This window comes from Sylvia atricapilla, chromosome 5, assembly GCF_009819655.1.
Source record: "Sylvia atricapilla isolate bSylAtr1 chromosome 5, bSylAtr1.pri, whole genome shotgun sequence".
Classification (NCBI taxonomy): domain Eukaryota; kingdom Metazoa; phylum Chordata; class Aves; order Passeriformes; family Sylviidae; genus Sylvia; species Sylvia atricapilla.
This window is the reverse complement of record NC_089144.1, coordinates 67420539-67443846: the sequence shown is the minus strand read 5'-3', so window position 1 is coordinate 67443846 and position 23308 is coordinate 67420539. Positions and strand designations below refer to the sequence as shown.

Sequence of the window (23308 nt, the reverse complement as noted above, 5' to 3'; positions counted from 1 at the left end):
CAGTGCCCAGTTTTTGTCATGGTGCTCTGTGCAAGGGTGCATTTTCCCTTTCTTTTTCTCTCTGTTGTGAAAGGCCTCCAGTCCAGTGGCTGCTTTTGAGTTATTTGGATGGTACAGTATGGTTTGTGGACTGACACGGGTATTTATCCAGTCTTTATGTCATATTCCTTCCCCCCAAAGACTGTGGGACCAAATTTTCTCTTTCTCACAGGAGAAAGGCATAAACTTGACCCACATTGAGTCCCGACCTTCCCGTCTCAACAAAGATGAGTATGAATTCTTCATTAACTTGGAAGGCAAGAATGTCCCAGCACTGGACAAGATCCTCAAGTCCTTGAGAACTGATATTGGAGCAACAGTCCATGAGCTTTCACGAACAAAGAAGAAGGATACTGGTAAGGATATGCTGACAAGCTTAACATTGACACGGGCTATTTATGTCACATACTGAAATTACTTTTTTTCCCCAGCAGTAAAGGAGATCCTCTTCAATCTTTATGGCTACATTTCTCTCTCTGACTATTTTTGCCTGTAGTGTAAACCTTTTCATTTGGAGATTTTTCTGTCAGTGTAAATTTTTGCCATGATTCTGACTAGGTCTCCTGGGAAACTGGGGAGGCCCTGCCACCCACTTTGGTGGGAACAGAACTAACTCTCCATTACTGTATGAAATCCCAGGGAGGTCAGTTGCAGTTCTGCCTTTGGAGGGAAAGAAGGGAAGATTTTGTGAGTTGTTGATGCTCTAAATTATCAGAGATTTGCTGCAGTGGTGGCTGCCCAGCAGATAGTCTGAGACAGACTTAAATGCCTCTTCAGATAACAGATGTGATTTTAATAGGATTTCAGACTTTAAATGCTTTAGGTCTGGATCTTCCTCTTCCTTCCTAGGAACAACATGAAAGGACATTAATACCTTCTTGAGATCAGTGCTGGTAATCCTTTTACCATTTCCTTTGTGTCCTATCCATGACATTACATTTGAAGATAAAAAAGAAGAAAGCAGATTCTCTTTGGAGTCGGTTTCTCCATCCATAGACAAAGGGACAAAAGGTTGATTAGGTGATTTATGATCATGTCAGTTCTGGGGGCTTTTTTATTTCCAGAAGAAAGCTACAGGAACATACAAGGCCTTAACATTAATTTTTCTAGTTACTATGAAAAAAAAATAAACTTTGTTAAATAATAAAGTTGTCCATAAACATATGCCAGAGTCAGACAGAGATACAGCTCTAAGTATCATCCAGGAAAGTCTTGCCTGTGAAATTCTGACCTCACAGAAGTCAAAACTCTTGTGGTCAGCTGTAGGATTAGGATTTCACTGCATGTTACTGGGTTGATCAAAGGAGTTTTTTGAGCTAGATTATCCTGTCAGTGCTTCAAAAAGGGACTTGATCCTCCTCTGTCTGAGAGGATAACTTGTGTTTGTTTGTTAGTTTCAGCAATTCAGAAATAGTATAAAATGAGAACAATTTATTGCCAAGGAGAGAGAGGAAGATTAATATTTCTTTTTGCCCTTTCTCTCTCTCTCTTTTTTTTTTTTTTTTCCTATTTCAACTCCTCTCATGAGTAATAAGGGTCCAGTCAAACTGAAATCCCAAAAGGACCATATTTTGAAAGGTCAAACAAGCCCTGCTTAAGGGATGAACTGTGGGTGGCAAATCCTGGGTGGAGGCAGCTACAAGGGCAGAGTGAAATGGGATCAACCCGAGCAGTAGGAAGTGTGGTGAGATGCTATCCTTTATCAGTGATGGCATTAACAAATAACAGGCCTTGTGGTGCATTTCAGGCCAACTTGTCTTTCAAATGTATCCTCCTGGCAAATCTGGTCATAGTCCACAGACGTGTTTATGTGAAAGCTTATTCCCCAAACACAGAACAAGAGCACTACGCCTCCAGGGAGCAGAATCTCAGACAGATGTTTTATGGGGATGTTGTCACACTTGTCTCAGTGGGCAGGTAAAGGCTAGGAAGGTTTTCTTCCAGAGCCAGTCTGGAATCTTGTGGGACTCATTCCTTTACTACTGCCTAAGATGCTCTCATTTCTTCCCCGCTAAGGATTTTGCTCCTGCTCATAATTTGAGAAAGAAAACCCTTAGTTTTCTGTTTCTAGTGGGAAGCACACAGTCCCATTCTTGGGACACTGCTTTGTGGGCACTCAGAGGAAACTTCTTTATTCTGTCTCTTCTGTATAGCTCAGTGTTAAACACTGTGTGTATGTGCTTTATTGGGCAAGGGATAAAAGAATGGATTTTTCTTTTTACTTTCTCTTTTTTTTTTTTTTTTTTTTTTTTTTTTTTTTTTTTTTGGGAGGGGGTTGTCACTTTAGCTGCTTTTAGTATCTCGTCTTAACTAAATGCAAAATTTAATTGACACATTCAAATAGTCATAAATATCAGATTTGGATCAACAGTGTAATTTTAGGTGAGAGCAGGCCTGCAAAATGCTTTAAATCCAAATGTAGCTTTAGAATTTCAGATGAGAGGGGCTGGCAGCTGCTGGGCCAAAAACTTTGTGTAGATGGAAAGATTTGTTGTAAAATCACAGTGCATCTCAATGTCTCTTTTTGGAAACAAGATGGGTATCTGCAGTCCACTTGGAGCCCATGAATAAAAGTAATAAAATATTATTCTGTTGCAGCATTAGGGAAATGCAGACAATTTATTGCATTTCTGAAACAAGCTGTTAGCTGGGGATCTGTAAGGGCCTTGTTTGCTAGACCCTGAGGCTGGCCAGACCATTTCAAACTGTTTAAGAAAAGGCTAAACCTGGGCCTTGAACTGCTATAAATTGCATAGACCTGTCTTTGACCCTCCTCACAATGGTCCAAGTGGAGGATTCTGCAGAAGTCCTCACTGCCCCTGCTTTGCTGCCTCTCACATAAATGGCTTATTAGCATTCTGCTCAGCATTTGACCCCACGGTAATTTGGTCACCACTTGGGTGTCCAGCATCATCCCATAAATGCTGCTGTTTCACTAACAGACAAATCAATATTTATTACTGATCAGCCTGATTTGCTCCTCAGACCTTCACAGAGGCCCAGTGTTGCAAGAGCTTGCCCTGGCAATTCATTAATGGCCTTGCAGACAGACAGCGAGTCTGGCAAACGGGCTGCAGGAGGATGTGGCAAACAAAATATGGGAGAGATTCAGCCAGGGCTAATTGGATTTGATCTTTTGAATAGTTTCTGGGAGGGCTAGGGACAGCATCCTGGCACATCACATCTAGGCAGAAGACCCACCAGTTTTTTTTCACCCTGGCCCTTGATGTGAGGGCTGTATGGACTTAATGCAGTGTTTTCCCCAGAACTGTGCTCAGAGTCTTTGGTTGTTTCTATGAGAGCTAAGAAAGCTCAGCACTTTCCAGGACCCAACTTAATGACTTATGCTGGTATAAGCAACACTAAGTCTCCTTAGGATTTCCCTTTCACAGCTTGCCACTTTCATCCAACTCTGCAAGCTCAGAGCTGCTCTTGTTTAGCAACTGCTGGTGTTTGGGTAGGCAGGACCAGGACTTCATGCCAGGAAGATAAGTTGCTTCTCCTGTTTAGGGAAAAAAAGCAAGCCACCCATCTCCACACCCAGGACTGACACCACATCAGCCTGGAGTCACTTTGCCTTGAGTTTGTAATGAGGTCTGCACGGAGTACAAAAGCAATCTTGAGAATAAAACATTTAATGAAAGTAAGTCAGCAATGCTTCAAACCCTGCCCAGCAAGTCCTTTCTTATTCAGGCCAGCAAAGCCCTGCAGACATCACTGCTGAAATCCAGAGCAGACTTCAGCCCCCGCCAATTTTTCTGTACAGCCCGGACCCTTCAGGTCATGGTGCATCCCTGAGAAGAGTAGTTTTCTCTCTAACACTGACAAATCCTTTGCTGTGGGGCAGCCAGGAAGCTTTTTACCCCAGTGCCTAACACAAAACCATTCACCGATGTGCCTCACCCCAGGCTGGTAGTGGGCAGTCTGAAGCACAAAACAGTGAAGCGATTCCCCACCATCACACAAAGCTCAGCGATACAGCCAGGAGATAAACCCAGACAGAAAATGGGCAGGACATGGTGTAAGCAGTGAGCCCTCTCTGTGGATCAAACACACCTTTTTCTACTCCTCCCTGAAATTAGTTTAAGTGAAGGGGTTGGAGGTGCAGCAAACCTGTCAGCGAGGGGCGAGAGAGTTTCTGGAGCAGCTGATAGAAACCAGCGGTGCATCCAGCAGCAAAGAAACCCATTCGGGGACCTTCCCGGGTCTGCTGCTGCCATCTAGTGACTTGCTCAGGTCTGGTTTTTAGGGCAAAGAGAAGCGTGTGCATCCTGGAGATGCGCTGGGCGGGAGAAGGGGAGGCGGCGCCGCGGATCCCTGCATCCCTGGGAAGCTCAGGCATCCCAGGATCTTCCTGGGCAGCAGGCAGGGCAGTGGGCACTGTCTCTCTCTCCCCCCAAAGCGAGCCCTGTAAAGCTGCCGCCGCTGCTCCAGCGCCTCTGTGCAGGTGCCTCGCAGAAACCCAGCGCCACAAAGCGCGCTCCGGGATGCGAGGATGGGCACAAAACACGGCTGAATAGTCCCGGAGACGGAGATCCTCTTATCCTGTCGGTGGTCCATCAGGGATGAGCCCTATCGCCGAGGAGCTGCAGGGAATTCGTTCAGCAGCTGCCGGCCGAGGATGAGGTGGACTCGGCACAACCCCCCGAACTCAGATGGGGAGGTAGGGCCGAGCAGCAGCGCTCCCAGCTGAGCACAGCCACAGAGGGAGATCAGCTGCTTTCCGAGCACCGGCTGAGCAAGCAACAGCCTTTTGTACAAGAAAGTCTCTCAATGAATTGAAAACCTTTTACTGAGAGACCCTGCCCCTGTTCAGTCCTTGTAATGAATTGCCGTGAAGATGCTTGACTTACTGGTTTTTGTTTTTTTTATCTCAGCACATCACATCTGGAAATCCATGTGATTCTTCCTCGTCCTTTACCTTATGTCCTTCTGTAAGGAGAGGGCATTACACTGTGTGGTCATCACAGTCCCTTCTCACGTGCTGGCTGTGCCTGAGACAGTGTGTACAGGGGATGAGTTACAGGGCAACAGAGAACCCACCCGGGAAAGCTAATCAGGTTAATTACATCGCTGGTCTGAGGTATTAGGATGCCATTTATTGTTTTGTTTCAGAATCCTAGCTCAAGTGGGGCCACTAAGTAGGTCTTAGGAAGAGTGTTTCAAACAGTCCAAAAATTCTTTATCTTTGTTGTGGGGTTTCTTGTTATTCCTTTGAAAGGGATGATTCTGGCTCATTGTGAAAATTTTCTGCATTTTGATAAACCAAGAGACCAGAAGTAATAAACAGAAAATCATAAACATTACAAGCCAGCTCTGCACCAAGGTTTAGATGCTCTTGATGCTCTGTATTTTTCCAACAGTGTAAAATAATCACAAATTCAAGACAACTTACTTGGTTTGTTCTTTTTTTCCTGCTACAAGGAAAAGGATTGAAAGAATTTAGCCCCTTGCTTATGTTTCTTTTTATACATGACGAAAAGATGAAAATGTCAGAAGGCGGCCCAAAATCAAGTAACAAAGAAGGATATCAGTCTCTATTTCTTTTCTGTTTTGTAGTGCCGTGGTTCCCAAGGAGTATCCAGGAGCTGGACAGGTTTGCCAATCAGATCCTAAGCTATGGAGCAGAATTGGATGCTGATCATCCTGTAAGAATTATTTTTAGCATTTTTTTCTAGTTACTGGCACTGATGTTTCTCTCATTTAAATTTGCTCTCCTTTAACACAGGTCTAGCAGACTAAATCTCACGTGGTACAGGACAAGAAGGCTACCACGTTTTTAGGATTATAATCAGCCCATTCCCTGGTCCTGGAGTAAATCAAACCAAAGGTTGCTGTAGTTCAGCAAATGCCAGGAGATCTTAAAAGTTGCAGTGGTTTTCAAAGCACAGGACCACCACAAGGACACACCTAGTCTTCTGAGGAGGCTCTGATGTAGTGATTTCAGGCTCACTTCATGTATCACCGACAAGAAAAAGAAGCAACATATCACATAGTCTGGGGAAAGGAAGACGTTTTTTGTTGTTGATTACACACACGTGATTTAGCTCAGTGTATTGTTACGTGGATGCTAAATCTGATATGTTATTTTTAGGGTGAGATACAACAAAAGGAAAGGCTCTTGGTTCAAAAAGTTTGTGGTTTAAATGGTAACATCAGAAAGTTTTGTTCATTGACTTAGCTGATAAAGAAATCGGTTTTGTGGTTTTTCGGTTTTGTTCAGATACAAGAATATTTTTGGCCTCTATTCCCTCTCCAAGTAAACAACAACTTACTTTCATTTGTCAAAACACACTGAGTTCCATCCAGTGCATCAGAAATTGCTGCTATTAGTTTAATTGAGATAGGGTGATTATAAATAAATTACATGCAGTGCACCAAAAATTGCTGCTATTAGTTTAATTGAGATGGGGTGATTAGTCATTCACTACCTATTGCTTAATTCAAGACGTGTTATGTACCATGTGCAATGATTCATGATGTTCACGGGGATCCTATGAAAGGCAGAATGAAAGGAGGTACACTGAGCCAATGGCCCCCTTGTGTGTCATGCAGGAATAGACCAAGATTGTATTTGAAAAAAGAATCAAAGAAAAAAAAATACATAAAAAGGAATGAAACGTCTCTCCTCCAGTTCCTAGAATTAGTGAGCACTTGTGTCTCAGAAAAGAAAGCCAGCTGCTGGGATAAATAGGTGTGACAGTCCATAGAGTGCAGAGAAAGAGAAATTAAAGGGGCCTGTGTTTTTAGTAGTTAAGTGATGCATGGAATTTATTCACAGTGACCTCCATGACAGGTTAACCTTGGACAGTGCCTTTTTTTGGCCATTGGCTACCTCTATTTGATTCACTCTTGAATTTACACCCCACTTCAGCTGCCTCCTGTACTTGGCTGTGTTTTGTGGCCCCTCAGTCCTGTTGTGCCGTTCACCACTAAGAGATGCATTTATGGACTGCTGCAGCACCCAGGGTTCCTCTTTGCCCTGCAGAAGGGCATCCTAGCTTGGAAGGAGGATGTTTCTGCACTCCAGGTGGTGAAGGCACTCCTCCTTTTAGGATCTTTTAGTCTAAACATAGGCACACTGAGGTAGGAGAATGATGATCCCAAATGAAGATTTAGAAGTTTTATTTCTTATCCTTGGTTTTATTGCTAATTAGCTGCAAAGGTCAAGCTCCAAGCCACAAGGTCTATTAGACATTCTTTGTAGTCATTAAATGCCTTCAAATGGTTGAATTTCTACTACAAGTAGGGGTTTTTTCGGCTTGCTAAATGGCTACTGATCCTCTAGCAGTTTGAAAATGAGCCACACTTTTAAGTGTGGTTCATGCTGAAAATCTGCCTAAAAGGTCTGATTGGGTTGATGAATGTGTTTCTAATGGGTTTAGATTCTACTCCTCTAGAGCAGCCCAGCTGTGCCAGAGACAGCCACAAGCTTCAAGGGAAACCAAAAGGGCATGGTTATCCAAGTCCTGATAATTCTGGGTTGCTCTTACCAGGAGCACCTTGTTGTTGCTGTAAAAGAACAAGTTTCCCTATCTTATAGGAAGTGGAAATGAGTAAAAAAAGGGGAAAAAAAAAAAAAAAAGAGCTTGGGGTCGGGGGTGGTGAGAGACCATAGCTGGACAGCTGCTCCAGTGGCTCTGCAGCCTGGGAAGAGCAGTGCTCTGGGTGAATGGAGCCTGGCAGAACAGAGGCAGCTTTCCCAACGCCCTTGCTGCACTTCTTGGATGCTCCAGCCATGCCTGAGGGCGCTCAGTGGGAGGAAGGCTCTGCACCTTTTGCACTTATGCATGGACTGCCCGTCGCTGTTTCTCTTCAGGGGTTCAAAGATCCCGTGTACCGGGCCCGGAGGAAGGAGTTTGCTGATATTGCCTACAACTACAGACAGTGAGTACCCACTGCAGGGCAGAAAGCAAGCCCTCATCTCCTGCCCTTTCCTGGGGTGCTCAGCCTGCTGGCTATCCCTGCTTTTCCACAAGCATCTTCTTGCTGTTGGCTTTTCTCTGCTGCGTGTTTAAATCTTCCTGTTTGTGCACTCACCCCCAAATCGCACCAAAACAAGAGTAAATTGTTCCAGGCACACGTTCAGAAGGGACATCATCTCCCTTCTCTCCCCACAACACCCCTCTTTCCCAGCTTTGTTGTCTAATTGAGCAGCAGACTGTTGCTACTACAAAGACCTGAGCATTGAATAAATCTGGTATTCCCCATTAAACCAGGGCTGGGGGAGGAGTGCCTATCATTAAAGCAGGATCTGCATACACTATTAAAATAATGAATAACTTATGGTCTGATGCTAATCCAGTGTCTATTACCCTACTTTTATCATGTCTAATCCAGCTGCAATCAGCAATTTAGGCTTTCATTTCCCAAGAAAAATAAATTAATAGAGATCATAAATTCAGTTGGAACAGGCTCATTTGATTGTTTTTAATGATCAGATCTGGAGGAGAAAAAATTCTGTTCCCAGAGACACTCACATGTATAGATCAGTACTACTGGGCCAAATTCTTGCTGAGACTGGTAAAAACTGTGTTTGCAAAGAAAAATATTAGCATATATTGTAAATTTTGGTCTATAATTTGCCCAGGATCAAAAGATAGCCCCTGAGCCAAAGAGCTAATAATGTAATCTCAAAATGAGAGATGAAATTGGATCGATTTGTGGAAAGTACAAAGTGTCAGATGAAAAAAGTCAGAAACCCAGTTTGTAGCTAGAATCTAATTTCCACTCTTAGATATTCCACAGAAGATACAGAGAAGTGGGCAGGAGGAGAGGCACAACCAAAGTTATCAGGCTTTATTAAAAAGGCAGGGGTTCTTAAGTTGTGAAGGTGCTACACAGCTGCAACAATGAGATGGGCCAGTGGTTGCTTGCTTTGTATTCTTCTCAGCATTGGTTTAATCATTTTCTGTATCCGTTCCTTTGCATCTGTTCTTTCCTCTTTCTTTGTGCTGATTGCCTCTACTTTGCCTTTGCTTTTTTGCCACCCTTTTGTGATAATTTACCCACTGCGTTTGTTGAATGCTCAATTTCCCTGACTTCTTTTTTCTTTACTTTTAGCTTGCCTCTTTCCTCTGCCTTACTTTGTTCCTGACCCATTGATCCCTAGAATATTTTTTTTTTTTATTATTGAAATTTGAAAGGTTTTTAAGCAGCTGCCCCCTGTAGCCCTGGAAGGTGGTTGAGGATTATTTAGGAGTGCTAGAGGAACAAAAATCCCCTGGCAATCCTCATAATTCAACATGATGTTTAAAGCTCCACAGATCAAGGAGAGCTGATGCAGAGAGACAGAAAGTGATGGTTCCCTAGAGGAGCTGCCCTGAGGCTCAAGAAAAAGTGGGGGAGTGGGAGATGGTGGGGTTTCATCAAGAGATTAACAATGGGTCTCTGGGGCTTGGAAAGCATCAGCATTATTCCAACAGTGTTGTTAACCCTATTAAGTTACTTAAACCCCTTTGATTTTTCAATGATGCTGGACTCACTTATGGCCTTAACATTATTGCTAAGAGATTGGTTATTCACAGGAGGCCAAACTGCATTGCTTGTGATGTATAACTCCTGTTCATTTCAACATGAGCTAAGCACGTGGATGCCTGAGGGTGGGATTTAAATCATAATTACTCCTTACAGCTATAAAAAGTCAAACTGCCTGGAATCTGCATCTGTTACGGCACAGAGCACAGATCAGAATTTCTTGCTACTGTAACAGAGTTTTATGGAGCTGATGGTTTCATTGTTTTGTTTTTTTTTTTTTACAAAATGAATTGGTTTTTTACAAAACCAACTAATATAATGCTCACTAGAGCATGAAGTAAAACAAAACCTCCCCAAAGATATTTCTTTCATATCTAGAAGGAAATACAAATTGAAACTAACAGCTGGCGAGTATTTTTAGAAGAACACCTTTAAGAGACAAATAAGCACTGATTTACTTTTAACACAATGCAAGGAGCTCTCTAGAGGCCATTATCTCAGCCAAGGTCAGTAGAGTCCTTTCCCCAAGTCCTGGACACAAGTGAGGCTCCTTTTGCTGCTGTGTGTCAGCCCAAAAGCATCTCCCCTCCTGCACCATCAGCTCCTGGCAGGTCTAGTAAAGCTCAGCATGAAGCAGAATAAGAAAACTGTTTTGAGAATGGCAAGTGGGAAAGGACAAAGAGCATGATGTTGATGGCATACGATAATTTTCTGTGCCTGCTACTGAGGGTATCCATTTTCTTTCTAGTGGCCAGCCTATTCCTCGTGTCACTTATACAGAAGAAGAAAAGAAAACTTGGGGCACTGTCTTCAGGGAGCTGAAGACTCTGTATCCAACTCATGCTTGCTATGAACACAACCACGTGTTCCCACTGCTGGAGAAGTACTGTGGCTACAGGGAGGACAACATTCCCCAGCTTGAAGATGTTTCAAATTTCTTGCAGAGTAAGTCTGAAGCACCTAAAAGAGCCAAATTAAATGAAAGGCCTCAGCTCTCAGTAGGGGTGGTGCTTCCAAAGAAGGAAAAAACAACCCCTGATTTATCAAAGGCTCCCTGTGATGTTTGGGCACATCATTTAGGTTGTGTCCCAGGTCCTTCTCTAATGCTTCTGAGGGTGCATTGGGACAGACAGATGCTCAGACAGACACTGTGCTGCTGGCATACCTGGGCGGAAAATAGCTTGCACTTAAACTCTATTTAACATAAGGAGATTAGAAAAAAAAACAACAAACAAAAACAGACTGTCAACAAACTTTTCCCACTGTGAGGAGTCTGGATAAAGATAAATTAAACATATCAGCTGTTTTCAAGGTCTTGTAGAAAAAGGGTCCCTAAACAGTGAGAGGTCAGACAGAGCAATGACACGTCTAAACTGGTGCAGTTATCTTATTTTTCTCACTTTATTGCTTATCACAACAATCTTTATACTTTAGAAACATAGCTGACATTACAGATCACACAAAATATGTAAACAATCCTTGCCTTAAGGTGGCTAAGATCAAAAGGCTACAATTCTACATATCGAACCCCGTAATTCTCCAAGACACCTTGACGTAAAAAGTAAATCCTTGCTGCGTCACAACTGAGAATTTCTTCTGTGCCACAGAGGCCTCACAGGCCCCAGGGGCCCACAGGCCTCACAGGCCCCAGGGGCCCACAGGCCTCACAGGCCAAAGGCCTCAGTCTGGAATTGCCCAAGCCTCACTCCAAATACAAATCATGTCCTCGCTCTCGAAGAAACTCCATTACGCTGTCTTTCTGTCCCTTCAGGCTGCACTGGGTTTCGGCTGCGTCCTGTTGCAGGCCTGCTCTCCTCTCGGGATTTCCTGGCCGGGCTGGCGTTCCGAGTGTTCCACTCCACGCAGTACATCCGCCACGGCTCCAAGCCCATGTACACCCCGGAGCCGTGAGTACTCTGCCGCACAAAGGGAATAAAGCTGCAGCACACCACCAGCAGGGTCAGCCCTCAGCCGGGAGTGACTGCGTGGGGCTCTGCAGCACTCCTGGGAACAGAGCTGAGGGACTGCTCGCTTCTGAAAACATTCATGGAGCGTTTTTAACTAGTCCGTTTAACAATCTGCATCCGCTTCTGCAAGTTCTCCTGCGGCAGATGAGATAGTTTTGTTAATGAAGGCCTGGTTGTGTGGTGGCTGATATGCAAGAGAGCAGTGTACAGGGGCATTTAGCTAAGCTATTAGCACCCAAGTAGTGCAGCAAGGATTCAATGTGTTGCAAGAAAGCTTCTGGCAGTAAGACAGGAGAAGCCAAGACCATTGAACCCATGTTTTCATTTTGGAGTGTTTCTCTCTGTCCTTGTCCGTTGTCCTTTTTCACTTGCCATTTTAAGAACAGATTTCTTATTCTGCTTCGTATTGTTGCAATTCTTCCTTGGTTGGTTTTTTTTTTTGGTTTTTTTTTTTTTTTTTTTTTTTTGCTTCCTACTTTCCACAAACTGTTTTCCCTTTCTTTTTTCTATTTTTGAGTCTTCTGATTTTGCTTCCTGTTGCCTCAAGTTTGCCTGCTTTTCACTGTTTGCATTTTTGTTCTCACACAGCTTCAAGTAAACTATGTATGTTTTAAAAAAATTATCTTTGTTTACAGTCTTCTCCTCTGGGAGGAGAAAGATGACTGATGGTGATGTTCACCAACGAGGTCAAAGAGGTGGCTACCTGTGTAGCCAATCTTGGCCTGTTTGTAAAATTGTATATATATATATAGAGTCAGAGAAATAAAGTAGAGGGCTTTCCTGCTTGACCTCCTGCTGCCTGCATCATCCTTTTGTGCACCTAACAGCAAGTCACAGCTTCCTGCTTTTGTTTACCCCACTGCCTTCATACCAGGCTGAAATGTCTTCCACAGATTGGCCTTTTTTGGACATCTTATCCCCTTTCCATCTCACCAAATCACTTCTCTGTATTTGAAAAATCTAACAGTCCCTGCTGCTGAGGGATGTATGATGCAAAAGCACAGAAAACCCTGGGGTTTGCCAGCATTTCCATCACAAGAATAATTTCAGAGCAAAATGTTTTCCTGTGGATGGTATCTGCTGGTAGGAGCAAATGCACTGTGCTCTTGACTGTTTGCTGGCTCTACGGCGTTCTTCCAGCATTGCTGGACTTTTCCTGAATCACAGTTATTCAGATGTCATGTTTCCCTGCAGTGATATTTGTCATGAGCTGCTAGGACATGTGCCTCTTTTTGCTGATCCCAGTTTTGCTCAGTTCTCCCAGGTAAGTTACTCAGTGGTTGTATTATTTATTTAATTAAACACGCAGTAATAGAAAGGATAATCCAAGAGCTGTGAAGGGTGCTGCAAGATTCACCTATTTATATAATTAAACACACAGTAATAGGGAGGATAATCCAAGAGCTGAGAAGGGTGGTGCAGATTCACCTTTAAGCATACTGTGTAAGAGTGGCTGAGATGGTTCATTTATTGCTTGAAATCCTGGACACAGTTCACATAGGTGAAATCATAAAGTCCAATTCCAAACATGATCTTGTGTGAGTTGCTTTTTGACAGGCCCTGTGAAGCCATCATCTTAAAACCTTCCTGCAGATGTTGATCCTTCTGAGTGAAGTCACATAGCTCATGAGTCAAATGGGTTATTACTTCACCATGATATTCAAATGTTAGGGAAAGTGGAGATTTTGTTCTGTTTTCTGTTGAAGTGACATTGGAGGCTGAGTAAAGTGAGGAACTGTCTCAGCTGTAATCCTGGGAGAGGGCTGGAGAGGAGATTTCTTTTTGGTAGTGTTAATGTCTCTGGAAAAGAAGCCAAGCCCTGGAGAAGCAGTAAACTTTTGGCTGCATCCTACCAGAAAACATGGAAATACACAGAGAAAGGCCAAAGACTAACACAGAGAGAGAAGGGGAGAGAGAAAGGTAGGATGAAAGGGAGAGAGGGAACGTAGGCTTGATATAAAATCTCAAAAGACAAAAGTCAGTTTGATCTAGTTAGTAAGTTCTCATTATTGCCTTCAGGCTTTGCCCTTTCCCAGAACTGGTGTTTCCTTCCAGATGAGCTCTACTGTACCTTGGCTTACTAGGATTTGCCATGGTGATCAGATGCTCCAATGCCTTTGCTGTGTGTGGGGGGAGCCCTCTGATTTTTGCACTATGCAGTCCTCACTAGAGCAAATCAATAAAGGAACCTGGTTATATGTAGTCTCATGTGTCTGTCTTTTGAATCCAACTATTGCATGCCTCCTGGAAAAACCCCCATTAGGCTCCAAGGCATGAATAAGCTCTTTCAAATCATGCCCTGTCGTTCAGAAAAAAATAGCTCATTCAAGGCTCCAGGAAAACTCCTTTAATCAGGACCCATCAAAACAAAGAGAAATACATAAGGTGTGTAGGTGTGATTGATTTGCCTCCTTTTATCCCTATCATTCTCTCAGATGTTCATTGTAGACTTGATCAAAAGCCTGTCAAAGCAAGAGGAAAATTTTATTTGACCTCAATGGGCTTTGTACTGGGCACAAAGGATCATGCCTTGTAAATGACATTTGGAGAAGACCCTTTGTTCATTTTTGGAGAGATTTCTGGTTTAAAATTGATCTTGCATGATAGGAACATGTCTTGTAAACATTTGTGTGTGGTAGTAAGCAATGGTAACATTTAAAATGTGAGCAATTACATAAGATGGGGCAGGAAGAATGCAATAAACAGCTTGAAGAATAATGGTTTATTGTTACAGGAAATTGGACTGGCATCTCTGGGAGCTCCAGATGATTTCATCGAGAAACTAGCTACGGTAATTTAATAGATGAGGGCTCAATTTTCCAAAGCCCCCTGCATTGTCTTAATTCTGCTGCCACTGAAGTCACTGATAGAACTCCCATAGAGCTGAATGGCATCAGAGTGAAGACCATGATTGGAAAACCCCACCCTGAAACAGTTGCACTAAAGGAAAATAGCTTTGGCACCCCTTATTCAAAGTGACAGTTGTGATTAAACACAGAAGCCCAAACTAGATTTCCTCTAGCACAAACATATTGGGCAAGAAAAGATTATATGTTACTACATCCCCACAGGAAATTCCCAGAGGCAGCTTCTGTGGTTGTTTTACCTTCAGACATCTCTGCCACTTTGCCAGGCAGGCGATATCCTCTATAGTCAACACAGATTACCTGGATGCTACTCTGAGACTACTGAGATCCAGAGCTGCAAACTTTGGATAAAACTGGGGATATTCCTCTGAGATTAGGGGCCCCAGTGCCAAATGAAGACCACCTGGGAGAAGAATTCCACCAGCTTTGGCACTTCTGATAGACAGGGTAGTTTTTTCTGAGCCAGGGCAGGTATCCCTTCAAAAGGGCAGACTCAGGAGTTAGGCCACACATGCCATCTTCCTTCCCTCTTGCACCAACAGCCTGTTCACACCCCTGCTGCAGTCAAGATGCCCTGTGTGAAGAAGGAGTTGAACTTTTCAAAACTAAGGTTCAAACTTCCACTGGGTTGGCCAGCCAAAGTAAAGCTTTATTGCTCTAATTTTGTTGCCCCTGCTGACAAAGATAAGCACAGTAAAACACAACTTTGTCTGTCATGGAACTGGACTGATTCTCAGGCACATAGAATCTAGTGCTGTGCTTCTCCCAGGAGAAGAATTTCAGTCTGAAGAGACATTTATTGCATTAACACACTTGAATTTGACACATAGCAACATTTTATACAGAAATGAAAATTCCAAATGTATTCAAATAAATGGTGTAAACATATTACTTTTCATCAAGGACTCATATGTTTCTGTCTCATTTTCTTGCAGGTTTATTGGTTTACAGTTGAGTTTGGACTATGTAAGGAAGGAGATTCTCTCAAGGCATATGGTGCAGGGCTGCTCTCTTCATTTGGGGAGCTGCAGGTGTGTTCTTGAAAATACTTCAAATATGTTTATAATTATTCAAATTTCTTTTCTGAACGTCTTCAGATCTTTGGTTTTGCTTCATACTTTGTGCATAGAAGTAGCATGAATTGTAGTACTTCATTGCAGAGCTCTGATAAATGTGTAGGTGTATGCATACACAGGGACCTCTCACTTCCTTCCTTCCCTGTAAGTGACAGTATCACTGTATGCCACAGGAGCAGCTCCTCCCTGTCTGAAATGGGGTTGCTCTTTACTTCTTTCACAGCTCGTTCAAGCACTCTTGCACTGAAATAAATGTCTTACTTTTTTGTTCATAGTATTGTCTCTCAAGTAAGCCTGAGGTTCAGCCTCTTGTCCTGGAGAAGACTTCTGTGCAGAAGTACCCTGTTACTGAGTTCCAGCCTGTCTACTACGTTGCTGAGAGTTTTAAAGATGCAAAAGATAAGCTGAGGTACTCCAGTCATTCCAGAGAAAAACCCATCCTTGTCTTCTGCAAATACTGTGGGTCTCTGTCATAAAGGCTCTTGGGTTGACAATCATGCTTTGAGAGGCATTAGAAAAAATTGTGCAATGCTTAAAGATAATAAATATTTTATATCCTCAGAATCTTGGGCAAAAATGAGTAGTAACAGGAATGTATCTTATGCATGAAACCAAGGATTTGTGCTTAGTGTATCTAAGAGCTTCGTTCTGTCTAAGCAAAATCCAACAAAAATGATTCTCTGTTCAATTGCAGTGATGCCAACATTTAAGGTCAAATCTGGGTAAATAATGCTAACCAAGCAACTTTACCATTACTAGAATTAACAGTTCTTGTTAAAAAAAAAAAAAAAAAAAACAACAAAAAAAACAAACAAAAAAAAAAACCCAAAACCTCGTGGTATTTACTCCTTTTCCTCTGAAGTTATGTCCAGGTTCAGGTCTGATTCTTGGAGCAGGAATGGCTCAGCCTGTGTTGGGGTTCAGCTTGGCTTTCACCTTGACAGTTTTTCTATTCCTGGTAAAGCACCAAAACACAACCATATGTTAGTCAAGCCACTGGGGGTTTGCCTTGGTTCACACTCAACATATTTTTCAATTGGAGATGCCATGCATGAACTTGTCCCAGACCTGCAGTCCCTTATCTTTCTACCATTCACAGACAAATTGTGCTACATCCTGAGATATTCTGCTACCTCAGGCTGTGAGGTCTTCCTAGCTCTCTCCCTGCTGCTTCCTTAGTTGTCATAAGTCTGCAGCTTCTCCTTGTGCCCTTTTCTCTGGGGAAATATCTGGGAAATAATTCTCTTCTGGGCTATTAATATCATGCTCAGATATGAATTCTATCTTCTCTGTAAACATCTCAAACTCAGTAGTGAGCTCCTTGAGGAAGATGCTGCCTTACTTAGCTGCAACAAAATATCTTGGAGCTTTTTTTTTATTTGTTGCAGTGACCAAATTGAAAAAGTGGTTAAATTAACATAGAGGTTCTGGGGGTTGGTCCAGTGCCTGTGTTAGTGGCTCTGGGTATCTGTGTGGGTAACAGAATACCTTTCTGAAAAATTATTCTGAGATTGACCTAAAAGATCTCAGCTTAAGGCATTAATCTTCTAACTGGGATCTTGCCTTCAGATGATATTTAGGAAAGCCATTTTCTAATGTGGTCTATCCTCTTAGAAAAACTAGACCAAATGCTGCTGAATTCATCATAGCCAATGTAATATTTTTTCACTGTCACACCTTGTGGCCTGTTCATACTGAATTCTGTCTGAGACAATGTCTTTGGCTGATAACAAGGTTTAAACTGAAGAAGCTTTGTGAGGGTGGCATCCAGCATATTCCACTGTTCTAGGAGTATGGGATTTACCCTGCTGAGTCACAGTCTGTGGTAGTGGGGCTCCATAATCAACTCCTGCGTGCTTCCCTTCCTCTTTCAGCAATAACTTCAGTAATCCAAACCAGATATATAAGCCAGTATCCTGCTGGGATCCACAAGGAGCCTGGAACAATAGCTCTGACCGTCTCATCCCATTCAGAGCACTTCTTTCCGCAGTTCTGTGGTTATGCAAATTAATATTTTCCCAAGACACCAAAATCTTAATGCTTCTGACATGAAATTAACTATTTTGCAACAGAGAATACTGCTTCACTCCATTAACTATTGTCTAGCTCTGAAATTACCTGGAAGCTACCAGGTAATTTAAGACCTAGACCATGCTAGAAGTTAAGTCTCTGCTTGCTCCTTGGCATACCAGGATGGCATAAATCCTTGACCCTTAACAAGCTCAGACTTGGATTAAAATTCCTACATTTTGCAGTAATGAAAGGAAAATGAGGTTTTCAAGCTTGGCAGATTCCAGTTGCTACACGGTCGGCCTATACCAAGAGCAGTATGCCAATACCTCAGTTAGTCCTGTTCAGAAAAAACCCAGAGGTGATAGAGACAAATGCAGTTTCAAGTGTGTTGCAGAACATTGTATGTCTCAGATCAGTGAGTAGGAATTTCAGTTTCTTATCCCCACAATCAACAAATGCACACAACTAAGAAGAGTTAGTGAAAAAAAATTTCAACCGTACATTTGTTTATGTTTTTTTTTTTTCCTTCAGGAAATTTGCTCAGACAATCCCTCGTCCTTTCTCTGTTCGGTATAATCCCTACACACAGAGGATTGAAGTCCTGGACAATGCAAAGCAGCTGAAGAACTTAGCTGACACAATCAATAGTAAGGAACAGCAAATTTTTTACCTTGAATTCCTCAAAACTGGGGCCAGAAATAGGAACCACAAGGCGGAATCCATCTGGCTGCATTTAATGTTCTAAGCCTATCCAAGATAAGGCAGCACACATATCCTTTCTCATGAAAAAAATCGCTTCCCAATTCCAGCCAAGATTCAACAAGCATTTCCACTTGAATGTAACTTGTTCAATCTGGGGAAAAAAAAATTTGGGGGGAGATGCTAGGAAATGCCAGATGGCCTTGAGGTGGATCCTGATGTGTGGCTCTAGCTGTTTTCAGTAAGGAAGAGAAGAAGCATGGCTTTGATCCTATTTTTCCCCTCACATTCGCTAGCCTGCTGAGAGCCAGCTCCTCTGATCCTGTGAGAGCCAACCTTCTTACGGCTAATGAAAGCAGAGGATGACTCTGCAGACCCTAACTCCAGTAAGACCCTAATAAATGTGTCTAATTCGGCACTTCTCTGCTCACTTTATTCTTTAAGAGAATGAATATAAAGGGGAAAAAACATGCAGGAGTGTTAGAAATGGGCTAGTTCTGGAATTAACTGCTCTGATTATTTCCTTTTGCAGGTGAGATTGGGATCCTTTGCAATGCTCTCCAGAAGATCAGATGAAGATTTGCTGTAACTTGCTGGTGACTAGAAGCTATTATGTGCAAGAGCCAGTCTTGATCTAGCCTCAGTCTGTTATCTTCTAGTGTACTGCATTAATACGTATGTCATATATCTTAATTATTAGAGATTAGCAGAGAAGCAGACATCCATAGGTGATTCTCAACTCTTCTGGCCTTCAGACACTAATCCATTTTTTTCTCACTAATGTACAAAAATTCCTTTATTCCTGGGAATCTGGGGGGAAGTCTGTGTATGTTTTGTGCCAAAGGTTAGCTGGAGACCTTCACCATGCAGAGCTATAACCTCCTGCACCTGTGAGGTCTGGGGCCAGGGATGGGATGTCAATTATGAACAGAGGGATCCACCTGGCCTTCTCTCACAGTCACTCTCCCCTCGGTGCCTCCCAGTTGTCCAAGGTTCCTGTGAAACTCTACACCGTTCAGGGTATACAGGGAGATCTTTCAGGGTACAAAGGGAGATTTCCCTTCAGAGGGAAATCAACTACTCACAGTGGATGGCTGACCTGTGAAGGCTACATGTTTTCTCTGTGTGTCCCTCCCTGAGAGGTGTCTTCTAACTTTCTGGCCTCACAGCCTAGAAGGTGGATACCAGCACCTTGGAAATGTAGAGGAAGTGCCTGTTACAATGCAGCTGAAGACACTGGAGCCCTCTGCTCCTGACTCACTGTGTCTGTGGCTAGAGCCCTCACCAAAGCCATGGAAGACCTGGATCAGCTGTGTCCCACTCCAACTGCATTCAAACCCAAACGTTATCTTTCAAGGCAGGTCCTAAGTAACGACATCTTTTTGCATCCCCACTGCCCATCTGAGCTTTTATCTCCCCTTTTTTTGGTGAAAGCAGTTTTATTTTTACTGGAGTTTATGTCAACTGAGTCAGCAAATGGAACCAAAGGTGATTCCAGCTTAACTCAATGGCTGGGCATGGAGAGAGAAGAGTTTCACTGTTCAGGAAGCTGTTTCTTCTGTATTTATCAATAAATTTCACTCAAATCAGCTGAATGCCCTCTTGGACTAGTCCATATTGTAAAATGCCTCCTTGTAGCTGCCTGGCTGAAGGAGGGAACTCAGCACTGGAACATTGGAGCAGAATGGAGCAAAGCACAGCTGAACAGCATTTCCAGCTTGAAACAATTTTGCATCATGACACTAACGTGGCTCAGGGGTCACATTTCTGTTAGAAGAGGATGGAGAGGGATTTGAAAGCCCATGAGTCTCATATGTGCCATAGTACTAATTTTGTATTTATAGTTTGAAAATCAATACTGCTTTAATGTAAGCATCATCCTTTAGGAAGATAGAAAGTATAGTTCTTTTCATTACATATATGGTGGGTAATAACATTAATCTAAGGATACCAGCTGGAACCCTTTTCAATAGACATATACTTATGCAAAATGGTATAATTTTGGTGCTTTGAAATAATCTTTTTTATCTTGCTATCTTTTTATTCCTTTTTTTTTTTTTTTTTCTCATCACAATGTCTCTCTAGATCTTTCAATCCCACTTGACATGTATTTTCAGTGTGAAAGTAGCCCATATTTTTCTCTCTTAATATAATAGGACCCATGAGGTAACTGTATGCTACAAAGAGACAATTTCATCCCAAGGGTAAAGTCTTTCAAACTAATCCTCAGACAGCTTTCCAAGCTCCTGTGCTTCTGGCTGTTGCTCTGAATGACAGCAGCAGTACTTCTGTAGTGATATTGGGAGCCCAGGATTCACGATTTTCTTTTATGTGCAAGTGGAATAGTTAGAGAATATTCATGCCACATGTCTGATTCTCTGTCCTTTGGCTCCAGCCAAAGCAGCATAGCATGGCTGCTCAGCAAGACAGATGATCAAAAAATTAAATGTTCAGCATTTTAAAGGCAGAGGAAATGTTTGGAAAGTAGATTTTCTTGCGCAGCAAATAATTTTGTACATTAGTACTTGAAATGCTACGAATAAATCACATTTTAAATAGTACTCCTTAATGGGTGACTTCTTATTTCCATGCTTAAAGAAAGTTTCAGCTGTGTAGGAAAATGCTTTTTGCATTATCTGACCGGTGTAAACCCTCCTTGTACGGTAGCCACACAAGTCAACCAGAATTAAATACCCAGCTAGGAGGGAATGCCCATCTGAGGTGTTCCCCAGCACAGAAAAAGGCTCTCTTGCACTGGCTGGCTGTCACTCATCCAGGTAAAATTATAAGACTGATAGAAACACTTCCTAATGTGGGCCATGACTTAGAAATGCACAGCAAAGCCCAGCTTGGCTCTGCATTTGGATACTCCATCAGTCTTTGAGTGCCACTCTGACTAACCTATCCCAAACAATGCTATTAAGTAACCCTTCTCTCTTCTATCCCATTATGATCACATTTCTTGGTGTCCTCATCTCCAGCTTGGCTTCAGGTGGTCAATGAAGGTTTATGTGAGGCCCTTTGCTTTACAGTGACCTTGACCCAGGTCAGTGATTGTAGTGAAGGAAGGGCTTGTTGGCACTGGTGGACTTCTCTGAGTGCCTTAAGATGCCTACATCTGACAGCAGCCTTGGAAAAGAGATATTTTATTCCCCAAAAAATGCAGAAATTGTTGAAGAAGGGATTAAGCACAGGGGCAGTCCACAGGAATGCATTACTTTTAAACCTCCCTCTGCTGCTTCAAACCATGCTGGCAGCTGTCAGAGAAGACATTTTGATGTTAAGATATAACCATCTAAATAAATCTAAATAAACTAAGAATACTAATGATGCGTCCATCTCAAATGAGCAGTGCTCTGCTCCTACAGGATAAAGATACCTGCAATGGTACCAGACAAAAAATAGGGCAGGTTGTTTGTGGTGGTCAGACATGGCCTTAATCTCCTGTTCCCAGCCTCGCCACCATTGCTGGGGGAATGTGGGAGTGGGAAGAGCTTTTTTTCCTCTTAAGGCCCATTTTCCCACCCTACTAATTCAGTCGCAGCTGCCACTCAACCACCTCTGAGGTGCCCCCTTGCCCTCTTGGAGTCATTTGGGACACGAGCTGGGCTTGGAGGGTTCTGCATCAGGGATGGGTTCTGCATGACCAAAAGGGACCAGCTCCATGGCCCCTGGGCCCAGGCTGAGCATGGCTGGGACACCTCTCCTCCCAGGTGTGCCAGTGGGGGACACAGACACACAGACCCCCCTGTGCATGCGAAGGAAATGGCTTTATTGTAGAAAACACCTCCCTTATATACCTTTAGTTTCCACAGGACATAACCAAAACTTAACAGAAGGGCACCCATTGGCTGCTCAGCTGCAGTGCTGCTGTCCATGTGTCTCACCACCCAATCAGCTTGCTGCTCACATGGTGTCCACGTGTCTCACCACCCAATCAGCTTGCTGCTCACATGGTGTCCACGTGTCTCACCACCCAATCAGCTTGCTGCTCACATGGTGTCCATGTGTCTCACCACCCAATCAGCTTGCTGCTCACATGCTGGTCACGTCTCACCATCTTACCACCCAATCAGCTACATGCTCACATGGTGTCCACCTGTCTCACCACCCAATCATGTTACTGCTCACATGGTGTCCACGTGTCTCCCCACAGCTGCCTGTCACCCCCCATTCCACCTCTCACGCCCAGCCTGCTGTGCCCTTCCACAGCGCTTTCTGGTAAACACAACCATCAACACCTGTAACAAACACAGCCCCCTGTCCCACACCCAGGCTGCACCTGGGGTCTGCAGCAGCCAACATTCCTCAGGATGCTGAGACCTCTCTCCTGGGCATGGTGCTCTGAGATGTACCTTGGGTTTGCCTGTCAGCAGGGAAACAAAGAAATAAAGACTTTCCCGGTGCTCTGTCTTGGCCCAAGGGAAAATATGGCACTGTCATGATCCCTAGAGAAAAATTTTTTTTTTAATTTTCCCTGTTCAGGAAAGAGGTAAGAGCATGATAACTCTCAGGGGTGTGACCAAACCAGGATAAGCTAAGGGGCACATAAAAATGTCTCCATCTGCAAAGGGAGGCCAGAAGGGTGGTCTTATCTCTGGACCTGCAGGATGACCTTCACAGGGGGCCAGGGCACGCTGTAACTTGGGGTATGAAGATACGGGTGCTCATATCCAGAAACAGTTTTTTTGATGTCAAGTGTAAGTGAAGGGAAGATGTGCCCACCGTGTCAGGAGCAGAGCTAAATTGCCCTGGAGCTCTCTTTTCTTGTGGGAGCCTGCCACCTGCAAGAAAGATGTGACCCTGATCTTTCTGAGAGCCTGGTTCACTGGAAATAAAACCATGGCAGAAGAAAGTTCCAGAGTAGGAACGTAGCCTGGAGGCAGCACTCCTCTCTTGGAGGGGTAGAGTAGAACAGGTTCAGATCCTGTGGTTAGGAAAAGCTCAGCAGTAGGCAATGAATTCTGACTGTGGCTGAGGTCTCTCTGGGACTCCCAGCATTGTGTCTGTGCAGAGCAAACAACACTCAGACTGGGCTATGATTTGGGAGAAGACCCTGTTGGTTCCCTGGGGATATAGACAATACACAGAGAGTCCCAGTGAAGTAAGTGAGAGTGGGGATGAAGGACAGTCTCAGGCATTGTGCAGGTCAGTCCAGACTGGGAGATGT

The 23308-nt window shown here is 43.4% G+C and overlaps 1 protein-coding gene across 1 annotated transcript in view; it reads left to right on the top strand.

Moving 5' to 3' along the window:
- Positions 1-20699, top strand: part of PAH (phenylalanine hydroxylase) — a 34637-nt gene extending 13938 nt beyond the window's left edge. The window contains exons 3-13 of the mRNA XM_066319944.1: positions 212-395; positions 5599-5687; positions 7859-7926; positions 10265-10461; positions 11288-11423; positions 12678-12747; positions 14218-14274; positions 15286-15381; positions 15702-15835; positions 17971-18086; positions 18671-20699. Of these exons, the coding sequence (XP_066176041.1) occupies positions 212-395; positions 5599-5687; positions 7859-7926; positions 10265-10461; positions 11288-11423; positions 12678-12747; positions 14218-14274; positions 15286-15381; positions 15702-15835; positions 17971-18086; positions 18671-18714 (1191 nt within the window). The 3' untranslated portion in view covers positions 18715-20699. The remainder of the gene's footprint in view (positions 1-211; positions 396-5598; positions 5688-7858; positions 7927-10264; positions 10462-11287; positions 11424-12677; positions 12748-14217; positions 14275-15285; positions 15382-15701; positions 15836-17970; positions 18087-18670) is intronic.
- The last annotated feature ends 2609 nt before the right edge of the window (positions 20700-23308 follow it).